The following is a 21269-nucleotide window of genomic DNA, read 5'->3' as shown; positions in this document are numbered from 1 at the left end:
AAAGAATGAATATGTTTAGAAAGATGCTCAGAATAAAGCTACGTTGACACAACCGTATTTTTAGTCCCAGTGCTGTCCGGGAAAAAAATAACTGAAAGCCCTGGGCCAATGTTATTCAGTGGAACGGTTCAGATGAGCATTATTTTTACACAGACTGAATGTGTGGCCGATTTATGCTCTTACCCTTGTGCGTCAGTTCTACTGTATCGTATAGAGTATATACTGTATTTCCCCACTTCAGATGAAGGATTATGGGACATACTCATCAAGGACATTCCCAAAGAAGCCACATCATACACCTTCAGCATTGACATCCTGAAGCTCGGCGTAAGCTATGACTTTCGTGTCATTGCCGTCAACGATTATGGATATGGGACCCCCAGCCCACCCTCCACATCTGTATCAGGTATTACATAATTGCTGTGTCCAGTCCAACAGGACTATTCTCCTTCTACTCTCATGGGCATAAATTGTGATTGTGTTTGCACAAAATTCGAGAGGGCTGCAAAACATAGAAAAGTGAGTGTGCTGTATTACCTGGAGCTCATTTTTCTACTACTTTCCTCTTATAGCCACAAAAGCCAACCCGTTCTATGAGGAGTGGTGGTTCCTGGTCGTCATCGCCCTCATTGGTCTCATTTTCATCCTTCTACTGGTCTTCGCTTTGATCATCCGAGGACAGAGCAAGAAATATGCCAAGAAATCGGATTCAGGTGAGAAGGCGTTCCGTAGAAGCCTGCGCATTTTGGCTGTTCCCTTTGTTACTTCCTCACCATTATCTAATCCCCCCCATCAGGCTGTAATCCCAAGAATAGCACCCTGGGCCATGGAGAGATGGTGAGTCTGGATGAGAGCAGATTCCCAGCACTGGAGCTGAACAACCGGCGACTCTCCGTGAAGAACTCGTTCTGCAGAAAGAACGGAATTTACACGAGGTGCGTAGATAAAGGAGAAACCATTTATCATACTGTGATGTCACACGGGCAATGCCTGATAATGGCAAATTAGGCTCTGTTCACATCACATTTGGAGACCACATTTGGTACATATGATAAGAAATGCTCCATGGAGTAATTAGGAACCGAAGGATTGTCCTCTGCCAGTAAATATAGTCTACTTTACAGTATGGAATAACATGGTAAATGACACCATGTCATACAAATAAATTCTAATATATGTACGATGGTGGTATTCATCAGGAGATCCTCTGAACATACTGTAAATGTCCAACAGACTATAAACATAATGTGAGCAGAGCCATAGGGAACAGTGGTGTGAAAAAGTGTTTACCCCCTTCCTGATTTCTTATTCTTTTGCATGTTTCTCACACATTCAGATCACCACACAAGTTGAAATATTAGACAAGGACAACACAAGTAAACACAAAATGCAATTTATAAATGAAGGTCTTTATTATTAAGGGAAAAACAAATACAAACCTACAGGGCCCTGTGTGAAAAAGTGATTGCTGCCTAAACCTAATAACTGGTTGGGCCAACCTTAGCAGCCACAACTGCAATCAAGCATTTGCGATAATTGGCAATGAGTATTTTACAATGCTCTTGAGGAATTTTGGCCACATCATCCTTGTAGTAATTCAGCCACATTGGAGGATTTCCGAGCATCTTTCTGCTGTACCCCACCACTCTTGCTCACTCAGATCAGCCAGGTGGGCACGTGTTTTTGAATAGGGAGAGGAAACAAGCCATTGCCAGAACAAAATGCTCAAGTTCCCCATTGATTTCCATTATACTCCAATCCGAGCCTCCAACTGCTCGTTATGAGCACCATGGTAGTGCTCGCTCATCAGTGCTCGTTACAAGTACCGAGCATGGTAGTGCTCAGTCATCACTACTAATTATGAGCACCCGTGCATAGTAGTGCTCACTCATCACTACTCATTACAAGCACCCGTGCATAGTAGTGCTCGCTCATCATTACTCATTACGAGCACCCGTGCATGGTAGTGCTCACTCATCACTACTCGTTACAAGTACCGAGCATCTGAGCATAGTAGTGCTTGCTCATCACTAGTCATTACGAGTACCGAGCTTGGTAGTGCTCACTCATTACTACTTATTATGAGCTCCCTAGGGCTTGCTCATCACTACTCATTACGAGCATTGTAGGGCTTGCTCATCACTACTCATTATGAGCACCCGTGCATGATAGTGCTTGCTCATCACTAATTGTTACGAGTACCGAGCAGCCGAACATAGTAGTGCTCGCTCATCACTATTCGTTATGAGTACCAAGCCCCCGAGCATGGTAGTACTCACTCATCACTGCTTGTTACAAGCACCCAGCACAAGAGCACAGTAGTGCTCACTCATCACTAGTTACGAGTACCGAGCACCTGGGCATGGTAGTGCTCGCTCATCACTAATCATTACAAGTACCGAGCACCCAAGCATGGTAGTGCTCACTCATCACTGCTTGTTACAAGTACCCAGCACTAGAGCATGGTAGTGGTCGCTCATCACTAGTTATGACATAGCTAGAGATAAGCAAAATAATTGCAGTATCCAACCTCTGGTCCACCTGTTGCTTTTGGATTTCACTTCTGTCCCTACCCAGGCCTTTGCTCATTTTTACAAGACAAGGTGAGCAGGCATTAGTATTCAATATACCTGAACCATCTTTCCCTTGAAATTTTCAGTTGAGGGTGCTTTATACATTTTTTGCAGGATTTACATAGGACCCCTGTGTATTTGGGCTCTGCGTCCCCTCCCCCCAGATTTGCCACCTCACTTATAAAACAGTATAGTGAGAAGTATTTATGAGGATGGGCGTGAATTTGCACTTAATCTAAGCTGTAGAAAAGTTTATGAAATCTTACAAAGCAATTGATGAAAAGTTCATTTCTTGTTCCCGGTGAAGTTCCGGTGTTCTTCTTCTCTCTAGTGCGTTAGTCTTCGAGCCAAAAGCCTCCACTTTCCAGTTAAGTGGTTGGCACAGGGTGCGGCTTGTTTTATAAGTTGTCTCTGCTTGTTGATATTCACGTCTCGTCCTGGTAATGTTCATGGAGTCCTCCTGCTGCCGGGATCACAAAGGCCGCTCTGTTAGAGACGTAACCGTATAAGCAGCTCTTGTGTAACGGGAAGAGAAGTATTGTGGAGTGTTACAGGCTGGCATGGGGAGGGGTACGGAGAGTGTACAGAGGATCCACAGACTCGAAATATACAGGAGGGGCCTGGAGGATAACCAAGAGGAAATAGCGCACAGTACATTACATACTGTACACTACTAGAATATTTCTATCATTATTATCTGCACATTTTATAGGCTGGATTATAGAGGCAGGGAAACAATAAGGCAGATTTATCAACAAATGTATTCCGGTTTTCTGAAATAAATGCATTTGACATCCAAATCTGAGTTCTTTCACATGGGCTGAGAAATTGCCATAATGAGTGCCATTCGCCAATGTAGCAAGTGGATCAAAAGTCATTTAAAATTTCCTTATAATGATGGATAGTGTTTTGCATGCACTATGATTTCAGTAAAACTATCTACATTATTGCCAGCAGCATCCCCTGTATGTAATTATAATTATGGGAAGAGTTTTGCATGCACTATGATTTCAGTAAAACTATCTACATTATTGCCAGCAGCATCCCCTGTATGTAATGATGTAGACGAAGTCGACGAAGATGTGTTCTGTCGGACATTATTTTCAGCCATATCTGCCTATTGAGGTGGACTCCAAGACATAGCTGGCTACAATTAGCTGAGTGATGTGCAAAAATGTTACAAATCCATCATTGCGATTTTCCTGGTTCAGATTCTGCTCTCTCCCTCACAGAGTGCAGCTGTCTATTTGTATTGTATTTATGGTTTGCACCTCTTCATTTTTGTCTGTTAGGATGTGCGGGTCAGGTTTTTTTTCACATATATTACTGGGAGAGACACACAGATCACATCCAGCCTATATTACTGGGAGAGACACACAGAGCTCACATCCAGTCTATATTACTGGGAGAAACACACAAACCTCACAACCAGCCTGTATTACTGAGAGGGACACACAGAGCTCGCATAAAGCCTATATTACTGGGAAGGACACTCATAGCTCACATTCAGTCTATATTATTGGGAAAACACACAGACCTCACATCCAGCTTATATTATTGGGAGAGACACACAACCCTCACATCCAGTCTATATTCCAGGGAGAAACACACAGAACTCACATCCAGCCTATATTACTGGGAGAGGCACACAGAACTTGCATACAGCCTGTATTACTGGGAAAGACACTCAGAGCTCTTATCCTGTCTATATTACTGGGATATGCATACAGAACTCCCATCAAACTGATATTTCTGGGAAGGAAGGATACATAGTGCTCAGGTTCAGCCTATATTACGGTGAGGGACACGCAGACATTGCATCCAGCATATATTGCTGGGAGGAACACATAGAGCTGACATTCAGCCTATATCACTGGAAGCAACACACACAGGGCTCACATCCACCTTATATTACTGGGAGGAATACACATAGCAGAGCTCACATCCAGCCTATATATTACTGTGAGAGACACACAGAGCTCATATCCAGCCTATATTACTGGGAGAGACACATAGACCTCACATCCAACCTATATTACCGGGAGGGATGCACAGAGCTCACATCCAGCCTATATTACTGGGAGAGACACAGAGAGCTCACATCCAGCCTATATTACTAGGAGAGACACAGAGAGCTCACATCCAACCTGTATTACTGGAAGAGAAACACACTTCACATTCAGCCTTTATTACTTGGAAGGACACACATAATTCACATCCAGCCTATATTACTGGGAGGGACACACAGATCTCACATCCAGCCTATATTACTGGGAGAGACACACAGAGCTCACATCCAGCCTATATTAATGGGTTGGACACACAAATCTCACATCCAGCCTATATTACTGGAAGAGACACAGAGAGCTCACATCCAGCCTATATTACTGGGAGGGACACACAGAGCTCACATCCAGCCTATATTACTGAGAAAGATACATACTATAAAGCTCACATCCAGCCTACATTACTGAGTCGGACACTCCCACAAGAGTAAAATCTAAAACTTTGATCAGGATGCAAACTGCATATCAGGAGGTCTGAAAATGAATGAAGGAATGACAATTTCAGACCTAAAATTAGTTCAATTGTATTGATAACCACTAACATATGTGAAAATAATATTTTAATTCGAAGGTGTCCATAACCCTAATGCTAGAAACTTTGTTCCTTATGATAAAGTGATCATTACGGGGGAACATTTTCCTGGCGTCCTGACAATTAATTTGCATTACAAATAACCAGTCCCTGACATAACAAATACTAAAAAGCAACAACATACAAGACATCCAGACAACTGTCAAGATTTTCCATCTCCTGTAAACAAAGGATATTTTAGCAGATTTCTGGGTATTAGTCCACAATTCCAATAGTGCTGCATCCAAGTGCCCAATCATAGTGGTCAAGCGCTTTGTATTTGCCAGATCTTTACTGTTGGGGGTCATTGGGATTTTTTTTTTCTTCCTTCCAGGTCTCCTCCACGTCCCAGTCCCGGGAGTCTTCACTATTCAGATGAGGACGTAGCCAAGTACAACGACTTAATTCCTGCAGAGAGCGGCAGCCTGACAGAAAAGCCCTCGGAGGTATCAGACTCACAGGTGAGAGCGGGAACAGCGCTATGTCTAGTGATAGACACCTGCCCCATGGGCGTCTCAGCTTGTCCTCAGTTATCTGGCTGTGGAACTTCCGACAGTGATGACTGATGAGTCTGAATACATAGTTTTGGAAAACCAATAGCCACACATGGTGCACGTCAACATTTTACATCATTTTTGGTTAAAAACCTTCGCCTAGGCCACATGTGATCCCAGCCTTACAGATGTAACATGAGAGGGAGACACCAACCTTTCCACACCACATGAATAAGGCTAAGAACTATAAAGCCAACCCCAAGATGTCTTATTCTTCTTCCACCAAATGACATCTAAGGTTTATGTAAGTAAAAAAGCAGGAAAGACACCTCAGAAAAAAAATAGGTTGCACTGCCTAAATGTTATCAATTTACTGTAAGTTTTTAACTATAAGACACACTCTTCAGCAAGTAAACAAATCTTGCTAAAAAGTGTGTGCGGCTAATACAGAAGAAAGGAGGCAGCTTGCTCTGACCGAGGAGAATGCCAACACATCGTACGCCCCAAACTCTGAGAGAAGTATAAAGCGGCACAGGACTCTCTTTCCTGCCCTGCAATGATCAGATAGATCAATGTTGACCGGAAGGAAAGTTACCAGGACCTGCACACTTCAAAAATTGTCTGAATGCTGCAGGTCCTCCGCAGCTTTAGTAGCTGAGGTGAGTGTGTTGTCGCTGAGCACTGTGTGTGTGTTTTGATGATGTTGCTGAGCTGAGTGTATTGCAGCTGAGCAGTGTGTGTATTTGATTATGATGTTGCGGAGCTGACTGATGTAGCAGAGCTGAATGTGATCTAGTGGTGGTGCTGAATGTGTTGTAGCGGAGTGTGTTGTGTCTGAGCCGTGGTTATGTTTTGATGATGATGTAACTGATCTGTGTATCTTTTGATAATGTAGCTGGACTGAGTATGTTGTAGCTGATCTTTCTTTGTTTTGGTGATGTAGCTGAGCTGAGTGTGTTTTGATAATGTAGCTGGGCTGAGTATGTTGTAGCTTTTTTTGTGATGTAGCTGTGCTGAGTGTGTTTTGTTGATGTAGCTGGGCTGAGTGTGTTGTAGCTGATCTTTCTTTGTTTTGGTGATGTAGCTGAGCTGAGTGTGTTTTGATGAAGTAGCTGGGTTGAGTGTGTTATAGCTGATCTTTCTTTGTTTTGTTGATGTAGTTAGGCTGAGTGTGTTGTTGCTGATCTTTGTTTTGATGATGCAGCTGAACCGAGTGTATTTTGATGATATAGCTGAGCTGTGTGTGTTGATCATGTAGCTGAGTTGCGTGTGCATGTACTGTAGATTCTGCATAGCATACATATACACAACACTGCTGTGAGTATATATTGTGTGTGCTATAAAGCTATATGTGCATAATACACAAGCTGTAGGGAAACATTAACAATAGATCTATTGTCTCCCTTTTCTGTCCTATTCCATTAAAATTAGTGATATTTACCCCTCCACATCTTTACACTGTCAAAGAAGTTTTAAACAGTGGAAAAGGGGATCGTCTTACAGTATGGTGCACCCTAAAGTCCAAAAAAGATGTTACATTTTTCTTATGTAGCAAACAGAAAAACTCATAGACAAATAAAACCCATCAATAATACATATGTTGCACCAGAACCTACCTCCTTGACCAAAATCTGGAATCGGGACACAACCCGTAATGACTGGCATGATAACCGATAGAGCCATGAATATCTGAAATAGGTAAAAATAGACTCTAGCCCTAGAGTGATGTTAATATAGATGTATTTAATAATGGAAAAAAAAGTGCAATATAGACATACAGATAATATATAAATTATGTAATATGAAAAGAATATAAAATAAGTAAATATGGCAATAAAGTGCCTTGCGTATAGTCACAGAAAGGCATCAGGAATGAATGAGGACACCAAACGTTTCGCCACTGGAGGTGGCTTCCTCAGGGGTTCATGCTACTACCAGACAAATACATCGGATTGGGAATCATTCCAGTAAACAGGTGTCTCTCTATGATTTTGATTTAGTCTGACCGGTTCTACACCCATTCAGTCATATCCTTACATCATACCACCTTTATTAATTACCACAATCTTACGTTGTCTTATCGCTTTCTGCGCACTTGAGGTAAGATAATGGGGCTATGGTGAGCCAGAAAGTCACAGACAGAACACGCTGCTCCAGATAGGACGTATTGATTTCAGCGACGGCACAACACCCGTGATTGTCACCATGAAAGACAATCTTTTGAGGTTAAAGGGAGTTTCCCAGGCATAGGCGCACATTGTACAGGGTGTGTCTAGACCTTAGATACTCCACAGACAATAAGCAAGAATCTGACCCAGGAAATAGAGAAAATCTGCCGCCTGAAAGCAGCCGTCACGGGAATATTTCTCCGGGGCGCTGGAGGATGTGAGAAAGAGGCAGAAAAAAAAGCCACGAACATATCTACTAATCCACCGAGATTGACTTTAACCCATTCACTGCTGCTCTGGAATGATTTTGCCTGGGGTTGTCTCGCACAACACAATGACCTGCTCTTTACTGGTAAATCCAGGTGTTTGTGCAGAATTTACTGACAGGTATTTACTTACCCGCAGTATGACCTTCTGACAGCCTGTGTCACAATGCAGACATGTTTCAGACCCTGCTCTGATCCATCTAGACTAGCACTGGGGCCATATTTTCATTTTTTTTTATTTTTCACGTATTTGGGTTCACCCAGACTATTCAAATAATAATACACCTCTGGCTACCTTACAGCTTTTGCCCTCCCCAGCACGCAGTCTGATCTGTGGGCAGCACGGAAGAGAGAAGGACAGTTCATGTATTCCAGTATGTTTCTTGTGTTTTGGAACTACACACATATGAGAAAAATCAAATTATATTCAGCACCCCGCTGTATACTATTGAGCCAGGACTAGTCCGGGAGGCGTTTACTCACCAAAACTAGTGCAGGTTCAGCAGCTGCGGCCACACCCCCTAGTCGTGATTGACAGGCCCCCGCACTGCTGGCTTCTTCGCAGTTTACTCTACTCAGCTCTGCTCATAGCTTGCCGATCCAACAGCAGACGCTTCGGCAAGACAACGGCAGAGCAGGACTGTGGCAGGAAGAGAGATTACAGAAAGACAGTAAACCATAAAGTCACAGGCAATGCGGGGTCCTGTCATTCATGTCCAGGGGGCGTAACTGCAAGGACGGGCTGAATATAAGTTGATTTTTCTCAGATTTGTGCTGTTCCAAAACACAATAATCATATTACTGGAATACACTGAAAGATCAGAGATAGCATTTAAGAGTGTCAGTGAACCTGATGGGTCCCTTAAAGGGTTTTACCATGTTTAGGGGCAATTACCACCTTTATAAATTACTAGCTATAGTGCCCGGCGTTGCACAGGATAGTAACTAAGTGTCTCTCTCCCACTCTCTCTCTCTCTTTCTGTCTGTCTCCCTCTCTCTTTGTCTGTTTGTCTGTTTCTCTCTGTCTGTATCTCTCTCTGTCAATCTGTCCCACTCTGTCTGTCTCTCTCCCTGTCTGCTTCTCTCTCTCTGTCTGTCGCTCTCTGTCTTTCTCTGTCGCTCCCTGTCTCTCTCCCTATCCGTCTCACTGTCTCTCCCTGTCTGCCTCTCTCTCCGTCTCTCTGTCTGTCTCTATCCCTGTCTGCCTTTCTCTCTCTGATTTTCTCTCTCTGTCTCTCTATCTGTCTCTGTTTCTCTATCCTTCTCTCCTCTATTCTCTATGTCTGTCTTTCTGTCTGTCTGTTTCTCTGTCTGTCTCTCCGTCTCTGTCTGTTGGTCTCTCTCTCTGTCTCTTTCTTTATCTGTCTCTCTAACGATATCATATTAGCTGACACATAAGCTTCTTACACTAAGAATGTCCTTTGTTGCCTATAGAAACCAATCAGAGCTCCTATTAATGACAAGTAGCTCCCAGCTCCATTGACTTTAATGTAAGCAGGTTTTTTGGCGAACTGTATAGTTGGGGTTAACTTTTTCCCTCAAAACATAGTGTATGATGTTCCCTGAGTCAAAATAGGTGTCTGTGCAAAATTTTGTCATTGTGAATGTGACGGTGCGGATTCCTTTAGCGGTCATACACACACATACACTCAGATTTATATATTAGATTTGAATCTTTAGACGTTATCACCAATCCATAGGATAAGTAATAACTTGCTTATTGTGGGAGTTCAACTGCCGAGACCCACACCAATATGGGGGTTCTGAAGTTACTTATCTGAATGGACCAGAGATCGGACTTGCTCAATTCATTATCTATAGGAATGCCAGAAAAAGCAGAGCGCTGTACTCTGCTATCTACGGCAGTGACCAGAGCAAAGGGTCACACATCTGGTCACCGGTCTTTTTGGACTGGAATCTTGTAGTGACAGTCATAGGATTGGACCGATCGTCAAGTTATCACCTATTCTGTGTATAGCTGATAACGTCTAAAAGAAGGGAATATCATCATGTGTAATGGTGTATTGCCAGGTGGCAGCTTTGTGACTTTTTTTCTTTGCTAATGACATCCCAGCAGGAGAAAGCTGCTGCCAACCACCTCTGGCGGTGGCTTATACTCTCAGAAAACAAACGATTGGCCATTAAAATTCCAAAGCTTCTTTTCATTGACAGGAAAGAGTCAGGAGGCCCTAAAACATATCAGATGGCTGACTGGTGCAACTTATGCAAACTTGTGGGTTTGAACGACATTTATCTCATGCGCATGGGGGTTCTTTAGCCTCCCAACCATGCCGCCATCACCTATGCTTTCACAATAGTCACTGCCTAATCGCAGTGGATCCGTAAACCTTTATGTGGAGACACAGATTGGAGCCGATGAAAGTAAACGGTTCATACAATGGGGCCTGTGACCAACTATCTTGGCATGCCACTATCACATATCATTGACTACTTAGTGGGCAAAAGTTCTCCTGAAGTCTAGTGCTGGCTATTATACCCCAAACTATACCATTTTCCCTCCACTGTGAGGCTCCAGGACTGTGAAATCAGAGTCCCAGGTCCAAGGTGAATGAGTAAGAAGAGAACTCTGGCACTCGTCTTGTGTTGCTGGCGAAGATTAGGATATTATAGCCCGACCTCTGATCACTAAACAGCAGTACTCAAGCAATGGGGGCAGTAAGACCACGTGCACACACTGAGTATTTGGTGAAGTTTTTACCTCAGTATTTGTAGCCAAAACCAGGAGTGGGACAATCAGAGGAAAAGTATAATAGAAACATGGATATAACTTCTGTACTGTATTTACTACCCACTCCTGGTTAACGCCTCAAATACTGAGGTAAAAAAACTCACCAAATAGTGAATGTGTGCATGTGGTCTAAAGCTTAGGGTCGCCCTTCGCCTTTTTTTGTCGAAAGAGATAAATTGGGCCCTCTATTGCCTAAAATTATAATAGTAAGAGAAGGACAGTATCAGTATGATCATCATTGTAGCTGGAGCCATCTAACTAGACAGACGTGAATATATTTAGGGGCACAAAACTTTTTATTTAAAGTTTTTCATCATGGTTCGGTAGTTGGTTAAAAAACTGGGACTCATCCCCCCTCCTCCTCTCGTCAATGAACTCCGAATTCCTTAAAGGGTTGTTCCCATCATCATAAAAGGATATTGCCGGATAGTGCTTGTAAAAACAAGCGATTTTTGTATTTCACTGCTTATTAACCAGCACCATCTGGCAATTTTTCGTTTTCGCTTTTTCGTCCCCTTGCCAGAGCCACAACTTTTTCATTTTTCCATCAACATAAACTTATGAGGGCTTGTTTTTTTGCAGGACTTTTGAATGAAACCATTCATTTTATCATATAGTGTGAAAATGGGGAAAAAAATCCCCAAAAAAGTGCAATTCCACAATTGTTTTTTATTTACTATGTTCAATATATGGTAAAACTGACATGACAATATGACTCCCCAGGTCAGTAGGAGTTCGTAGATACTAAACATGTATAGTTTTTTTTTTATATTTCACTGGTGAAATAAAAAATCAGAAATTTATCCCCCCAAAAATGGCGCTTTGTCACCATATTCCAAGAGCCATAACATTCTCATTTTTCAGCATCTGGGGCTATGTGATGGCTTATTTCTGCTTCCCGAGCTGCCGATTTTACAATACCATTCTTGGGTAGATGTGATGTTTTGATTGCTTCTTATTGCATTTTATTGCAATGTTGCAGTTACCAAAAAAAAGTATAATTCTGGTGTTTTGATTTTTTTTTTATTACACTGTTTAACGATCGGATTAATTTATTTTATATTTTGAAAGATCGGACATTGCAGAACACGGCGATATCAAATATGTGTATTGTTATATTTTTGATGGGCAAAAAGAGGGGGGAAACTTTTTTGTTTTTTTTATTTTTTTTCATATTTTTAAAAACTTGGGTTTTTTTATTGATTTTACTAGCTCTCTTAGGGGACTTGAAGCTGGTATACTCCAATCGCCTGTGTTGTACAGAGCGGGGCTTCAGCACCTGTACAACAGAAATGCTGATCTCCTGTGAATGTCCGGCGCTCAGCCGGCGTTCACAGGAACTATATCATGACAGACACAGGGGTCATCAGCTGACCCCGCAATCAGCTGACCCCGCATTGTCGGTAGGAGTGGGAAATGACATGCTTCCTGCCGACAAGCGTTAAGTCTGCTGTCAGAGATTGACAGCAGGATTTAACTAGTTAACAACGGCGGGCGGATCTCCGATCTGCACCCTGCTGTCAGAGGCACATGTTGGCTGATCAGATCAGCTGACATGTGCAGTGAAAGATGCAGGCTTAGCATGTGAGCCCACATCAAAGGGAGAGACACGATCTATGACGTACTGGTACGTCATAGGTCGTGAAGAAGTTAATTTTGCAGCCATTCTTGAAATATTAACACTTTTGTTTACAGCTCATTGCTGAGGAGACCGACCACCACTGCTATTTAAGTTGTAAGCCCTTTTGCTGAAGATGGGCGAGCTAATGGTCGCTCCAGAAACCTTCAAAACAGCACTTACAAGTTCAATAGAAGAGAACTTGTAAGCCCTGCACATGTTCTGCTGTATAGAAACAGTGGTCAATCACCAAGGCAATGAGCTGTAAACAAAAAGGTTAAGGTTAAGAACAGTAAGTAGACAATTGCAAACTTGCTTGTATTTAAAAGCGCTATCCGACAATACTCATTTATGAAGATGGGAATAATAGGGCGTTTATGAACCAAATCACCCTGTTACACCAAGCATCGTGCCATGGGGTTTCCAGCCATAGCAACACCTACATGACTATTACTACTAACACACTCTAATTGTCCCAATTACAGGAAGAAAAACTGAAAATCCCAGTTTTTAGCTCATAGTAGAAATGTGATATACCTGACCACGCACTGATAACATGAATTAGAAATATAGGAGCGGGCACAGTTGGCCGCCTGTCAGAGCTGCCAGCATAAAATGCCATCACTATGGGAACGCCACTATTCTGTATGAGCCGAGAAGGTAAACAAACCGCACCTTCTCCAAGGCAAATAGGCCGCAGCTTACAGAATCTCTTCCACAGGGTTAAATCCTTGTCCGGTCAGCAGGACGAGGACCTGGGTTGTGTACCCATATCTGCCTGTGGATCACTCTTGTGATTATTCTCCTTGATATCAGCCCTGCTTTCATGTTCATTCCAGATATTCCTGGTCTGTTCTAGTCTGGACGTGTCAGTAAACCCATGGTGCTCACTATCAGTAACCTCAGATGTCAGCTGCTAGGGAAAACTGGATGACAAGGTAGACTTCGCATTCAGGAAAAGCTGTAATGAGGTCATTGGATGTCAACCAGCTTTCTGTATAACATAGAAGTCACCAACGCTCTACTGACTCCATAATTGCAGAGTCCAGACCTCCTCTGGTAAACATCAGCACAAACAGTGCGCCCGCCGGGAGCTTCATGGCCGAGCAGCTGCAGCCGTACATCACCAAGCACAATGCCGAACCGCAGGTCACCATGCACAATGCCGAGCATAGGATGGAGTGGGCTAAAGCCACCACTACTGGACTCTGGAGGAGCCGTGTTCTGTGCAGTGACGGATCACACTTCTCTATCTGCATCTGATGAAGGAGTTTGGGTATTTTTACTGGAGAAGGTTACCCGCCTGACTGCATTGTGCCCCCTGTACAGTTTGGTGCAGGAGGGGTAATACTATAGCTTTGTTTATCAGGCATCAGCCTCAGCTCCTTAGTTAAGGAAAATCTTAAATATTATTCTTAATTAGTAATATTATGATAAAGTCATAAAGGTTTAGTTATGCTTTGAGTTTTATTTTGATTACAGTAGATTGGTGGAGGTCCAGGTCCTGAGACTCCCATCGGTCGCTCAAAAATCCCTCCCATGAGGGGAGCAACTGAAACGACAGGTCACAGTGTCAGTCTGAGCATGCACACAGAGCAGAGGTACAGGTCAATAGAAGGCATAGACTTCAGCATACGAAGATATTTTAGATATTTGTAGCTTTGAACTTTGAGGGAACAGTTTGAAGAAGGACCTTTTCTGTTCCCCATGACTGTGCCTGGTGCACAAGATCCATACAGACATGGTGGGGGGAGTTTGGTGGAAGAACCTGACCAGACCTGGGTCCCATCCAACACCTTTGGGATGAACTAGAACAGAGATTGTGAGCCCAACCTCTCCTTAACATCAGGGTCTGACCTCACAAATGCTTTTCTGGATGAAGGGGCAAAAATCCCCACAGACCCCTCCAAAATCTTGAAGAAAGTGCTTCCAGAATAGCAAGAGCTGTTATATCTGTAGAGGGATCGACTATATATTAATATCTATGGATGTAGAATGGGAAGTCCAAAAAGCTCCTGTAGTGTAAGTTGGAGGGGGCATATACCTGTGTCCATATATTTAGAAGGAAGGAGATGTCTAGCAACAACGTCCAGGTAAAAAATGGTAGTTTTTTGGAAAAATGTAAAATATCAAAGTATGACAAAAACCAGAATCCCCAGCAATCATCCATATACCAGGACGTTGTTGCTGGACATCTTTTTCCTTCTATGGTGATGCCGGTTCTCTTGTCGCGAGCACCGTCCAGGGAAGCCATTTCCATCTATATTCACGTGATAAGCTGGACATTTTCTCTTGTGTCCATATACTGTATATGGTAGACACATAGTTGGGTATCTGAAGTGCTAATCTGTCTTTATTTTTGCTTTGTATTTGATGCAGGGGAGTGACAGTGAATATGAAGTGGACCAGAACCAACAGAAAACCCACTCCTTTGTTAACCATTACATCAGTGACCCCACTTATTACAACTCGTGGCGACGTCAGCAGAAAGGCATCTCCAGGGCACATGCCTACAGTTATACAGACGAGCCCGAGGACTCTGAACACTGTATCATACCCAACAGCAACAGCAGTCAACAAGGCAGCCTATATAGACCTAAATCCAGCCGGACTCCAACCCCTCAGCAGCCTCCGAGCCTTCCAACCCAGCAAAACCCCATATACCGGCCCCCCAGCAGTCTCGCCCCATCATCCCGTGCCCCAATCGCTGGCTTTTCATCCTTCGTTTGATGACAAACCTTGCATCGTTTTACCATTGTTTCTTTAAATTTCAAGAAGCAGATAAATATATATTATATATAAAAGGTATGTGTGTATATATGCATATACATATATAAGATATGAAGAGGGAAGAGACTTCTGGAGACAATCAGTTACGAATTGAGATCTTCATTTTGCTCCTTCAGTGATGTATAATATTCCAAAGGTTTTGGGTGCAAAAAAAAAAAGCTGGATGCAATGAACCAAGGAAACCTTCGTACTCTTTCAGGATCTTCGGAGCACCTTCATATATAGCAAACGTTTGGTTTCGCCAAGAATTGAGGTCACCTCTTCCCTCCGAACTGAAGATTTGCCCAAGGACCATTGCTCACCCCTTGAGTTCTTACAGTTGGATTGTGGACGATATGGAAGCCTACATGTGCCACGAGGACGTAGCGTTGGTCGGACCAGAGTTTCACAAGTGGCACCGGGGCTAATACTCAACGTATTAATATGGGAGAAGGCGAAACAATAAAACATTTATAACAACTAGTAGCTACCAACCAGGGTACAATCATTGGTAGATGTTAGCCTTTATATACTAAAGGAGCAGGAAATTACATCAAATGCCACCGATATCATACTCGCTATAGTCTCAGTGTAGCAGCCATGTGTCCTCCGGATTAATGTCTTGGATATTGCTACCATTTTTAATGCAAAATTTAATATCAAACCTATGCTCCTGGCTGGATTCCTCCCAGGATTTGTGGCTGTTTGTACATATGCATATTTGATACTAGAGAAGGGTATGAGTACAGTAATGTCCGCGTCTGCAGTTGATATGGGCTGATGGACATGGGTGCCCCCATTCCTCTTCACCCTATACTGCAATGCTTTCTCCAAGGGCGGGCGGTGATGGTACAGAACGACGTCTCTGAATATGGGGCACAAGCCGTTCCTGTTACTAGGGTCCCCATCTCCATTGAGCAGACCCTTCTACTAGCAGAGAGAAATCTCAATGATAAGTGATGCATTAATTTTATTTATCTTCTGACAAGACATCGGTGGGGTGCCCCACCATCACTTTTACCTCCTTGGCAGGGTCTATTTCCTTCGATAGTGCTTTCCAAGATATGAGTGGTAGAAGGTATTGCCAGCTAATGCTGTTTTCTAGGAGATGGTTAAAGTTGGAGCATTACTTTAACCCAAAGTGTGACAACCGCCTTGATTGTGGAGTTGCGACTAATTTAAGGATTATACTTAGGGGAATGTGGTGGTGTTTGGGTTGTGAGTGGGTGAAATTATATATCAGGATGAAAGCTTTGTAGGACTTAGTAAACTTTACAGCAGTCCTAGAGATGATAGTTATATTGGAATATGGAGAGATGGCGGTGTAATAATATGCATATAACACAAGCTGCACTATAAAAGTGCCACCTACTGTGTGTATCAAATAATAGGCATTGTACCGTAAAGGGATTGTCCCATAAATAACATATCGTCTGACCACGGATCCCAGAATCTCTTGTGTGACTACAGCGGTAGTGAGCATGTGCAGCCACTGCTCCACCCCTTGTGTATAGCACATGCTCACTACGATTACACAGGAGATTTCATACCTGAGGATTGGTCGGGGTTTCAGCAATCATACAATTATTATCTAATCTCGTGGATGGGTGATAAATGTACACCAGACAACCATTTAGGCCATGTTCACACGTAACGTAAATGCACCAGTATACACAATATCAATCTTCTCTGATTTTTTGCGTTCTTCATTTGAAGCTGTGTCTGAAGGAAAATTAAATTTTTTTTCAGGCTCCACATAGAAGCTTATAGGAAAAAAATGCACACAAAAAAAACAACAAAAAACCCACATTTTAACATAGTCTTTAAATGCACAGCGGGCATAGGTTTACATGAAATCACATCCACTATGCTTGAACTGTTAAATCAGTGGATTTTCTGTACGAGAGAACAAAAGCAATATTTATGTTATGTGTGAACACGGCCTTAAGGGCTTTATACATGAGGCTATAATTGCCCAAACAATCTTTTAAAGTAATGATTCAGTGTTGGAGCGACATTGCTTTTTCGTGAGCATCTTGTCCCATGGAATTAGGATGAGATTAGGAAAATCAAAAAATTGCTGTAATGGGGAAAAAAATACAAAAGAAACCCAAAAGTATAAAATACTTGTCTTGTAAACCTAAAAGACTTGTTTTGGAAATCGGTGCTGGTTAGGGGCAATTTTTCTACCTTTATAGTCCTCCTTTCAGTCTTTGATGCTAATCTCTACCCACAAGAAAGAATGACGGAGGTTTCTCACATGCCAAATTGTGGGCAGGATGGTATTTGGGGTATCACGGAGTCCAGAAATTATGAAGGAAAATTAAGAAAATATATACAGTATATTTTTGCCAAATCTGTGGATTGGATTGACGTATTTTCTGAGCCGGCATGTTAAGTGTCCACTGTAGAACACTATTATTTCTAGAATTCCAAGCCTCGTCCTCTTATCCCCCGGCAGTACAATAGAGCCGGGTTTCCAGAACTAGGACCCCCCTGCGCTCACCCCCGGCACAGGCCTTTGGTAATAAAGTTGCGCAAGATGAACAAATACTGAATATAATGCCTTTGACTCACCCGATCATTTTTTCAATTGGATTTTTGCTAAAAAGTGTAAAAACTTGCATTGTTTGCCTTTTACTGGCTCTTTGTTTCACTGTATATTCAACTTTGATATAGTTTATAGTCATGTATTAGTTGAGGCGAGCTCAGAAAAAAATCATAATATTCTGCAACCAGTCAATAGACAGTGCAACACAGAGGCTATAGAAGGAGCAAAGAAAGCCAACCACAAAAATACATTTTTTAAGAAAATAAAATTGTCCCCATAGGTGGAACGATAATAGTCAGGTCACTTCAGTAATGTGAAGAAGAAGATACCGTACAAGTACATCCACACCTACAGATGTGTATACACTTACAATGCCCATTCCTCTCAGAAAGACTCCCCTATAGACATGCACAATGGGCATCCAAATGGGGTGAAGTGAATAGGCTGTGGCTCCCTCTAGTGATGAGTGAGCACTACGGTGTTCGGGTGTTTGGTACTCATAATGAGCAGTCAGACTCTCCGATGGGCACCACTTGAGTACCTGAGTATAATGGAAGTCAAAGGGGAACTCTTCTGGGAAAATCTTTGAGTTCTCCATATACTCCCATTATACTCGGTACACAAGTTAAGACCATCCGAGCGTCCGATTGCTCATTACGAGTACCAAGCACCCGAGCATGGTAGTGCTCACTCATCACTAATAGTTACGAGTACCGAGCATGATAGTGCTCACTCATAACTAATTGTTACGAGTACCGAGCACCCGAGCATGGTAGTGCTCACTCATCACTATTCATTCAGAGTACCAAGCACCCAAACATAGTAGTGCTCACTCATCACTATTCGTTACGAGTAGTGGGCACCCAAGCGTGGTAGTGCTCACTCATCACTATTCGTTACGAGTAGTGGGCACCCGAGCGTGGTAGTGCTCACTCATCACTAATGATTATGAGTACCAAGCACCCGAGCATAGTAATGCTCACTCATCACTATTAGTTACGAGTACAGAGCACCCAAGCATGGTAGTGCTCACTCATCACTATTCACTCCGAGTAACAAGCACCCAAACATAGTAGCGCTCACTCATCACTATTCGTTACAAGTACTGGGCACCCAAGCGTGGTAGTGCTCACTCATCACTAATCGTTTTGAGTACCGAGCCCCCGAGCATGGTAGTGCTCACTCATCACTATTAGTTACGAGTACAGAGCACCCGAGCATGGTAGTGCTCACTCATCACTATTCACTCCGACTAACAAGCACCCAAACAGAGTAGTGCTCACTCATCACTATTCGTTACGAGTACCGACCACCCGAGCATGGCAGTGCTCGCTCATTACTACTGGTCACCAACCTAGGTTAAATAATTAAGCCCTGCCCTCTTGACTCTTTGGAACCAGGAAGTTCCCATTCTCTTGGCTGCGAAGTGTCACTGATGACTCCTCTCCTGCTCTTCTGAATGGCTTAAGCATCCTCAGGGGAGGGGGATAAACATACTTCTGAGGAGCTGTGTAGTTCGTGTGCACAATAGTCCCATTCATCATTTTTACAGGATTACTTGGGGACAGGTTCCCCTTTAAGTTAAAAAAAAACAGTCAAAATATTTTCCTTTGTATATCAAGTTTGTGAATCTGCTACACGTCAGTCATGGTTTTATGAGCATTTTGTCACTTATTTGCCAGTGTAAGGGTTAATATCCAAGGCTGGTAATGAATAGAAGAAAAAAATAATCAGAACAAGGACAGAATATCCATCAGTTTCACTGGTACAGGGCGGTATAATGTGATTAGGATCTTGTGCATTTCATTCATTAATTAAATGAGAACTGACTGCCCGATTGTCTAATCTAATCACATAGAGCGATCAGGGCATAGGGACGGCTGTGAAGATGGCATCTGGGAATTGGATGCTGTAAAGTGGTGACGTGTGATCCTCCACGCGTGACACTACAACACCCAGCATGCACTACACTATTTACCATAGAGAACCAAAGTGCTGGAAATAAGGACAGGGACCTGTTAGCTCCAGCTTCAGGACAGCCCCTGATGTGACCCTCTATCAGTATCTTGTAGAAATGCCCCTTTAAGGTTTCTCTTATTCTGAGACCACCATGGTGCCAAGGTCATGATACGATAACCGCTGTCAGATATAAGGATTTACATAAGATATGTCCATGAAAACGCCGCTTTTCACCAGTGAACGTAGTGACGATGAGTGAGACCCGCCAGTTTTGTGTTTTGCGTTTTGTTTCCTTTTACTAAACTTTCAGAACTTTACATTTTGGATAAAGTTATTTTAAAAAATAAATATTTGAAAATAATTTCAAGGGGGTTTGACGTCATTCCTGTAAAAAAATTGCATGTGAGCAGCGTCCAAACCCCGGCTTCTCCATCTATTTTTCTGCCTTCAGCTGCTTTGATATCAGATCTAGTGATGAGTGAGCACTACCATGTTCGTAGCACTACCATGCTTGGTACTCATAACGAGTAGTGATGAGTGAGCACTACCATACTCAGGTGCTTGGTACTCGTCACGACTAGTGATGAGTGAGCACTACCATACTCAGGTGCTTGGTACTCATAACGAGTAGTGATGAGTGAGCACTACCATACTCACGTGCTTGGTACTCGTAACGACTAGTGATGAGTGAGCACTACCATGCTCAGGTGCTTGGTACTCGTAACGAGTAGTGATGAGTGAGCACTACCATGCTCGGGTGCTTGGTACTCATAACGAGCAGTTGGACACTCGGATGGGCTCAACTCATGTACCAAGTGTAATGGAAGCCAATGGGGAACTCTTCCGGAATAATGCTAGAGTAGTGCTTGCTCATCATTAATTAGAATGTACACATTTGTTGTACAGATGATGGCAGTTGGGTGTACCAGCAAAACACTGTTACATCGCCTACTGTAAACAGGGAATGTGCTAGCAAAAATGTGACGTTATATGGAGAAGGAGACAAGTAAATCGTATTAACAATTGTGTTCCCATTGGTTTTTGATAGCTCGTGTACACGGGCGTATGTGAGCTTGTGAATGGGTCTCGATCAAGCCGACTACATGGATCATAAGTCGTGATGAGCAAGCACTACCATGTTCGGGGCACTACCATGCCTGGGTGCTCAATACTCGTAACAAGCAGCCAGACACTCAGATGGGCTCAACTCGTGAACCATGTATAATGGAAGTCAATAGGCAACTCGAGCAATCTTCTGAAAAAATGCTTGAGTTCCCCATTAACTTTCATTATACTCGGTACTCAAGTCGAGCCCATCCGAGCATTCAACTGCTTGTTACGAGTACCAAGCACCTAAGCATGGTAGTGCTCCGAGCATGGTAGTGCTCCAAGCATAGTAGTGCTCTGAGCATGGTAGTGTCTTGAGCATGGTAATGCTCCGAGCATGGAAGTGCCCTGAGCATGGTAGTGCCCTGAACATGGTAA

The 21269-nt window shown here is 42.9% G+C and overlaps 1 protein-coding gene across 2 annotated transcripts in view; it reads left to right on the top strand.

The window, feature by feature from the left end:
* SDK2 (sidekick cell adhesion molecule 2) overlaps nucleotides 1-20945 on the top strand; it is a 794004-nt gene extending 773059 nt beyond the window's left edge. For both annotated transcript variants that reach the window (XM_075350684.1, XM_075350683.1), the window contains 5 exons: nucleotides 242-406; nucleotides 573-713; nucleotides 797-935; nucleotides 5545-5671; nucleotides 14885-20945. In XM_075350684.1, coding sequence (XP_075206799.1) covers nucleotides 242-406; nucleotides 573-713; nucleotides 797-935; nucleotides 5545-5671; nucleotides 14885-15235 — 923 coding nt within the window. In that variant the 3' untranslated portion in view covers nucleotides 15236-20945. The remainder of the gene's footprint in view (nucleotides 1-241; nucleotides 407-572; nucleotides 714-796; nucleotides 936-5544; nucleotides 5672-14884) is intronic.
* Nucleotides 20946-21269: the final 324 nt, after the last annotated feature.

The sequence above is a fragment of the Anomaloglossus baeobatrachus genome, chromosome 5 (genome assembly GCF_048569485.1).
Source record: "Anomaloglossus baeobatrachus isolate aAnoBae1 chromosome 5, aAnoBae1.hap1, whole genome shotgun sequence".
Lineage (NCBI taxonomy): Eukaryota > Metazoa > Chordata > Amphibia > Anura > Aromobatidae > Anomaloglossus > Anomaloglossus baeobatrachus.
This window is presented reverse-complemented; position numbering and strand designations above follow the sequence as displayed.